Source organism: Anser brachyrhynchus (assembly GCF_964034855.1).
Source record: "Anser brachyrhynchus genome assembly, chromosome: 2".
In the NCBI taxonomy this organism is placed as follows: domain Eukaryota; kingdom Metazoa; phylum Chordata; class Aves; order Anseriformes; family Anatidae; genus Anser; species Anser brachyrhynchus.
Window position 1 is genome coordinate 5,124,511 of NC_137695.1, and position 8,227 is coordinate 5,132,737.

Below are 8,227 nucleotides of genomic sequence, written 5' to 3' on the forward strand. Positions count from 1 at the left end.
TCTTTCTCCAGTAACTACACTGAAAGCATAAATAATTGGCCAAGACTAAGTACCAAGCCTTCAGATGATATGCATCCAACCTTGCATGTACAAGACACCTGCATTTGCTCTTGGGTGTATGTTATATGCTCCCTTAAATCCTGAAGCAGAAGGAAGTATCCCTTTGCCACTCCAGGTAGAACCATGGTAGGTTTGCAACTAGTGACAGCTGGGGAAGCACAGCACCATGATGCGTATTCCTTCCACTGTTCCTCATATTTTAACTACATGTTCAGTGAGCCATTGAGGGCTGTTGGACGAGACAAGTTAAAGTGAGCAGTACAGGTGGCTTCTACTTTAGTAGCATAGAGCTGAGTCAGCCCATCCTGCCTCTGGCTGTCTCATATAAAGATCTCATTTAACTCTGTAGGCTGACCAACCCCCACTTTAAAACTACTGGGGATGTTTGTACCTACTCCTTCATAATGAGAGGGTCTTCCAGAAATCCTCTGAAGTGTTTAGCCACATTGTTCTCATTCTGAGCTCAAATTCCTTTGTGATGATAGTGCTCCTCCTGGCAGTGCTGTTTTTCAACTTAAATCCTTCTTTCTCTTTGGTCTTCACCCTTTCCCTTCTCCATGCAAGTGGTTCCCTTATAGACTTTATTTTTCTAGGGTCTGTCCCGCCCCTATTAACTGTGAACCACGGTAGTTTATATTTAATTACATCATCAATTCAGAATCAAAAGAACGCAACCTGCTGTGGCTCTCTCCTCACCTTGCTATAAACACCTGCAACACAATTGTCTGAAGTGTTAGAGCAAGCAACACAGACCACACAGAACCAAGAAAGTAACCAAAGGAAGAGATCTTCAGGTCTGTTTTGCCCAGTCTGCACCTTCCAGAAGGACTCTGGTAGAAAAGCCATGTTTCTAACTTCAAGATTCCCCTGCCAAGGCACCAAAGATGGCAATTGCAAAACTGTTTTCCAAGTTGTTCCTTGCAAACTTAAAATGGGGTGTGCTTCATTGGCAACTCCGGTGATGATAGGGCTCAGAGTTTCTAAGCAGTGCTGCACACTATAGGTCTAAGTCTGAAGGCCCACCAAGAAACGGGAGGATGGCAATCACCTGAGACATGGAGTGCAGATCCCCCCTTCCCATACCGTGCTTATAGACCACTGTATGTTTTAACCATCATTCCTGTTCATCTAAGACACCTCGTGCTGACAGTGTGGGGTTTGGGTTGGAAGTACTACTTCTGCTTGAGCTCATCAACTCATTCAAGCATACACTATAGACAGCATGTTGGAGCTGGTCTGAGGTGGGGCTGGCGAGTGTTGTGTTCCTCGTGTTTTGAGTAGACTTCACACTGCACCTGAAGACAGAGTATAAGCTTTAGAAGAAATGGAGAAAAGCAGTGGCTGTACAGCTTTGGACAATTTGTTTCAATACTATCCTCCCTGTAGACCCAATAATGATTATAGGTACACCCAGCATGGCTTTGATCTACCTCATCCAGGTGCTCAGAGCTGAGAAGCTCTGTCAGCAAGGGTTTGCAAGGCTATGCAAGTCCATGCCAGGCCTCGTATGGTTGCCATGGTAGTTGAGCCATGTTGAGGTCTACTCTATGGCAACATCGCTGCTATTAATACCCAAGCTTTAGCCTGACAGTGGTAAAAAGGGGATAAGAGCACTCCTTAAATTTTGAGGGATACAATGAAGATAACTACTTTAAAGATTGGAAAACATTCAGGGTAATATATCAATACTGTCTAAATTTAGCTAAATTTACAATCCAAACATCTAAACAGAGCTGGTTGTCTAGACTCACTTTATAACTAATGAAAAGAAACAAGCGTTTTTCATTTATCTTAGTATATGATCTATTTTGGACATCTGTTTTAGGAGGAGATGCATTATACATTTTGACCATACTAACTTGGTCAGGAAGAAAGCTGTGGGTCCGTAGATGAGGTTTAATGTCTACATTATATTATTTATAACCCCATCTTCTCAACAAATGTGTCTTTGGGAAAGGAGGCCCTGGCTTGATATAGAGGTTGGATTGATACAAAAATATTCTGTCTTCAAAGTTGACTGGATTTCAGGTGGACAGCAGAACATCAGCATCCTTTCCAAATGTCATGTCTGTGATTACCCATCCAAGAAGCTGGGCCCAGATTCATCTCACCTAAATTTGAAGACTTACCTAGCTGCCTAGGTTAGGGGTCTGAATTGCTCTTAAGTCTCTACAGTAAGTGGAGATCAAAGAAATAAGCAGAAACTGGTGTAAATACTTCATTTCAGGTTCTGACTTTGAGTTTTGTCTTCTGGTGATTTGTCAGGAAGTGGTTGCAGTCGATGTTAGGAGCATCTCTAACCTTCGCTCCAATTATGTTTTCAGCTAGGATCCCTATCACCTGTCATTTGAAATGCTCTGGGGTATTTAAGACATCAGATATAAGACAGGAGATGTGTGAAACACGTCTTTTCCCAGAGTGCAGAAAATATCAAGTGAACTAGATGCACAAATGTAGGAAGCTGAATCAAGCCCTGTATTTCAATTGCTCACCAGCTATCATAATTTTTCTCAGTGCTACCTAGTGTCCCTTTACTGAGGACACCTGCATATTCTAAGTGGTCATGTCCTTTCCTTTTTCTCTTACCAGGTCCGCTCTGCTGCCAGGAAAAGATGGCACCGCTGGCAAGACCATCACTCGCTCCGAGTACGTGTGGCACGTGCCATGTCTATCCCCACATCTCCAACACGAATCAGCTTCCATAGCATCAAACAGACCGCAGCTGTGTGATACGCCCTGCACATATATGCACCACCTGGTGGCCTTCAGGGTTCTTCTTTCTTCACTCTCCCCAAACCCTTTTCTTCAGACTTTCTTCCTTTATTCTGCACTGCGCTTTTTCGCAATGAGGTGCCCATCACATTTTTGTGGACTCTCATCTCCCACGTTCATAATGCTGCTTTAAGACAACCAGGCAAAAGCCTCTTGGAGTCGGTGGTGGGAAAGCAGATTCAAAGAAGAAAGAGGTTCAACTGACTGCACCTTGTGGAAGTTCACAACATGAAGCCTAAAACAGCACAGTGGCAGGAACAATCAATTTTTTCTCTTTACCTTTTTCCCTTCTGTATTGTGGTGAACAAAGACTATTTTCAACATGCTGCCCATCTCACCCTGTATATTGGTTCCCACTGATTTCAACAGTTTGATGTGTAGATAGCCCGTCTCTTTCTTGGTCCTTTGTAAAAAAAAATCTTCTCCACAGAACTGTCATTTGAGAACATGTGGCAGCAAGAAATAGAGCATCTGAGAAGTGGTGTGAAGAATCTGAGTTTATCTACCTTCCCCATTTCACCCTTTGATAGACTGGTAGTTGGCCGGGGCATCACTGGACAGTTTAACACAGGGCAGTTTGCCTTGCAAGAACCATGCCCTGTTCATACACAGAGTTTTGAAAGGACAGCAAGGTCCCTAGATAGCTCTATAAAGTATCCTTAATCCTCTCACCCCCATGCTTTTGACACAATGTAAGTAGCCCTTGAAAAGTCTTTGTTTGGTTTCAGCTAAGAGCATTGGGGTGGGGAAGGACAACAGAACATGTTTTCTGGGTTTAAAAAATATAAAAGGGAAGCACTGTAAAAAAAAAAAAAAATCAATAATGAGAAGAGGATGTTTGTGTCATGAAGATAGTGCTATATGCTGCACAAAGATTATCTATTCAGCATTTTGAACTAGAGCAGTTGTATCTACTAGGCTTTTTATGTGATGTTCAAAAATACTGTATATTTTCAATAATAAACACTACTCTGGGTTGGTTTCAATAAAACCAAGCATCATTTTCTTTATTCTGGAAAGGAAGAGGAACCCTGACTACCAGTAGACTTGAGAGTGTTCTTACATCTACGACCAAAGAAAGAAATCCTGTATGATAATAAGCCAGGAAGAACAACTTCAGGATAACATCTGAGGACATTTATACGATGAACTGTTGTCCCCTTTCCCAGCACATGGTGTTACTCTACACCCATGTCCCCCTGTACTCCCCCTCACTCTGCTTCTTTGCCATAGCAGAAGGAAAAAAGCAAGTTGTGTAGTATATTCCCCAACATTTATATCTCACCAGTGCTGGAGTGATTTGTATTTTCCACTTTTGCATGCTTGTTCTGAGTTTTCTTCACAAGTATTAGAGGACTCTTGAGAGCAATCTGGATCTGAATCCCCAGATCCTGGTACTGTTTAAATTGGTCTCTGTGGTTTTCAGGACTACACAAGTCTGGAAAACCTCTTGGGAGGCACTGATGTTAACTCAAGCCTTTTGGAGGCATCTTGTCATAACAGCTCCATCACATTTAACTTTGAGCTGATTGGCAATTCATAGCAAATTTAAATTAACAAGTTAGAATTGCATCACTATTCCCCATCCTAAATCTCATCTGGATTCATGTTCCTCAATGAGATGACTGAGAGAGGAGGGAGATTTGAGGTTCTGTCTCGCAGGCCTACCATCTCTGCCAGAGAGGAGGATCAGGGACGAGTCTTCACGTAGCTCTCTGTGTGGTGTGCCAACTATCGTGATAGATCACAGTGCAGCAGAGACACGTAGGACTGGAAGTGTGCCTGTCCGTGTCACTTATCGCTGTCAATGCCCTGATTTCTGCAAAGCGATGCAAACTAACTTCATGGTAGCTGGGAAATGGAAGTGTCTGATGCGAGACAGCTGTGTCAGTGCTTTTAAACATCGCATGCATCACGATGGCAGTGCGTGGCCTCCTGCTATGTCACTTGACAAAGCTCATCCTGGCTGGGGGTTTCCTATCTGAGACTGGATCCAAAGCTCCTCACGCTATTCAGTGAGCTCAAGCACTTCTGCCTGCCTCATGGCTGCCCGGTGGACAGCCTATGAATGGTCTGTAGTCTGCCTGAGCATTTGGTGGGCACCAGCCCCTCTGGTAGGCAATGAGGAATGGAGTCTGTGTGTCCTGGAGCTCATGTTCTGGTTCTGCCAGAGCCACAGCCTGAGGGGCTCAATCTGTGGGCTCTATGTTTTCAAGGGGGTCACCTTCAGTCTTCTCTGGACACAAGTTTCAAGTCTCTGGAGTGACTCTTGCTGATATTAACTGACCTGATGTCAGGCCCACATTTTCATGCTCCATATTCCCTTTGGTTCCCGATATAAAGGCAATTCCTATCTTTGTCTTTCTCTCCTCCACATCAAGAACTAGGCAGACCATAGGGCAATCGAGATCTCCTGATGAAAGCTGCCATAGAAACAGGGAGTGGAAAGTAGTCTCCATGGATATAGCACTTTGAAGCCTGGCTCTCTTTCCCCCAGCCTATCAACTGATCAATATCATTTCATTGCTGCCTTCAGTTCACCTGTCTGTCTGTATCCTTCATTTGCTTTTATTAGCTGCAATAAGATCTCACTCAACACCACAAATATGATTCAGCATAGCCCATGGTAGCTGTGAAAGAAGTGGACAGGGTCAAATCAGCTGATCCAGGATCCTGCAGATCAGTCTTTATTAGTTACAGAGTGTAAGGAGACCCAGTTACCCAAGGAGAGTCCATGTTGCCTTTCTCTTCCAGCACTTAGTGATGCAAAGTGTGCTGAAGCCATTAAGATTTGCACCACCTAAAGAAACAGGACTACAAGGGTCTCTCTGCTTTCTCCACTGCTAGGCACGGTTCAAAAAGAAAAATACGGCAGTCTTTATTTTATTTGTGCCAACAATTAGAAGATAAAAATAACCTTTTCTGACTCTGCAAGTTCTCACCTACTAAAGCTGGGAAGTACAAGTCCCCAGTTCTCTTTATGGGTAGCAATGCCGATATTCTTGTCTCAGCTGTACTGTACAGTCCAAAGGGCTGTGAAGGAGTTTCATGCTGCCTTGTGAAAGTGACAATGATTTGCTGATTAGTCAGGATACCTGGGAGCAGAGCAACTGGGATCACTCACAGCTAGCCTGGACAGCAAAGGGAAATCCCTTGGCTCCTTGGCTCACCTGAAGGTGAGGACCAGCAGGCTGGAAAAGCACCCAGGGATCTTTGTGGACAAGGAGGAAAGCAGGCCAAGCATGTGCCCTGGCAGAAAGGCAGCTAACAGCAGCAGTCTGCAGGGAAGTAAGTGATCGGTCCCCAATATTTTGCACTTATTTGGCTGCATCTAGATACTGTGCCCGGTCTTCCCCCCACCCCATCCAGTACAAGAAGATGCTGAAAAAATAGAGAAAGGTCAGCCAAGATGCTGAGGTCTGGAACAAGCCATGTACAGAAATGTTAGAGGAGGTGGGCTATTTCATCCTCAGGAGGAGGAAGCCCTGAGGGGCTCTCACAGCAGACTGCCGATACCTACAAGGAGGTTACTGAGATGACAGACCCTGGTCTTTCACAGTGTTGTGGGGCAGGAGGACAAGAAGCTGGAACAAGAAGGGATCAGATCAGATATAAGCACAAAGATTGTCCCCAGGAGGACAGCCAAGCAACAGGACAGGTTGCCCAGTGAGGGCGTTCAGTCTCCACATCTGGAGATTTTCAACATCCAGCTGGATAAATCCCTTAGCAATCCGGTCTGCAGTCATAGCTGAGCCTGTTGTGAGCAGAGATTTGAACTGAAGACATCCTGAGATCCACTGAAACCTGCATTACCCTGCCATCCTAGCAGTACTGCTGTCAGTCATGCCACTAACACTATGAGCAAGGTTTAGCTGCTCATTTCTTTCAGGTGCACCTCAGGGGTCTTGGAAACATGCTTATGATCCCACCTTCAAAAAAAGCTTCTACCATTGCTTTCTCCTGGCAAGGGTGCAAAGATGAATAAAGTCACCTCTGCGTTAGGCAAACCCATCTCCTTTATACTGTGAGGCCTTTCAGAGCCCCGTGTCCCCTCAACAAAATAACGTTCACAGTGCAGATCTAGGGTGATTCAGATGTGCCTTTTGGATCAGCAGGAGAAGTTCACTGCCAGGAAAATGGCTGTGGATAGGATGGGTGACAACCTCCGCATGTGTTCCTGTACGAGCATATGCAATGTACGCGTGCATCCGATTGCACGTGTGTGTGTGTACGCCTGTGTGCACGAAGAAAAGCGATTGAGTTACTTTAGATTTACAGCATATTGTGCAGAAAGCTAAGGAGGTGTCTGTGTTTTGGTGAATTATTATGGAAATGAACATTCATGAACACTTAAGTGCTTGAATCAGAATTCATAAGAGCTCTTCCAGGAAAATGTTTGCAGTGCTGAGTGTTGCAGATAATGCTCATGCCAACTGGCGTGTGAGAACAAGTGTAAGCTGTCTTTGGATCTGGACTAACTGCTTCTTTCTGAAACTATTTAATTCTTCTCACCCTCCCCCTTTGCAATAAATCCCCAATCCCAGCTTGCAGGGGAGACGATACATCGCATCCTCCTGACCATTGCCCCTGGGAGTCAGCGGTGCTGCTCTGCAGTCCCTTGGGTGTAAGGACATCTGTTTGGGGACTGGGTTTGGTCCCAAGGAATCACTCTGGAGATTTGTATCAGATGGCAAATTCCATTTTAGGTGCACGGCTTCCTAGCCTTCTCTGCCATCTTTTGCTTCCACACCGAGCTCCAGCCCCCAAGAGATAGCAGTAAAACCCCCTGCAACTGGCACGGAGGGTCGCTGAGCATCAGCATCAACCACTCCAGTGGGGCACACATGGGCAGTGCTGGCCACCAGACCACAGAAGAGAGGTTTTGAAAGCTCACAGCAGCAGGAAAGAACAAAACAAGGATGTGCCATTCTGGACAGCCACCTGGCAAACCTGGCAGCACTCTGTTGGGTGGTGAGGAGAAGGGACAGAGATGGGACCAAGCATTTTGGTACACTGTGAGATGGGAGGATGTGCCTCCAGGGCACAAAGGTCAGTATGGCTTAAGGACCAGAGGAAAAAAAGAAAAAAAGGTTGCTGCTGCTTTTTGCAGAGTGACTGCATGGTCAGGCAGATGTTAAGGTCCAATTTCAGATGATGGTCACAAGGATGAACACATCAAACAGGCAGCGTCCACTGGAGAAGTCTTCCCAGAGTCAGGAAAAGCTTGAGGGACTCTCAGCAGCAGCGATGCCACGGCTTGTCCTCAGAGCAAGGAGAAGCTAACCCTCTTCAGCACCTGCAGTATCCTGAGGGTAGCAAGCATGAGAAAGACATCTTTGGACAGCCTCTTACTGCCCCACGCCTGAACAGAAATTCAACTCCTGGAGGAACTCCA

General features: G+C 45.3%; 1 protein-coding gene across 4 annotated transcripts in view; it reads left to right on the forward strand.

The window, feature by feature from the left end:
• Positions 1 to 3,823, forward strand: part of CRHR2 (corticotropin releasing hormone receptor 2) — a 157,392-nt gene extending 153,569 nt beyond the window's left edge. For all 4 annotated transcript variants that reach the window (XM_080582150.1, XM_080582152.1, XM_080582151.1 and 1 more), the window contains one exon: positions 2,650 to 3,823. In XM_080582150.1, coding sequence (XP_080438276.1) covers positions 2,650 to 2,790 — 141 coding nt within the window. In that variant the 3' untranslated portion in view covers positions 2,791 to 3,823. The remainder of the gene's footprint in view (positions 1 to 2,649) is intronic.
• The last annotated feature ends 4,404 nt before the right edge of the window (positions 3,824 to 8,227 follow it).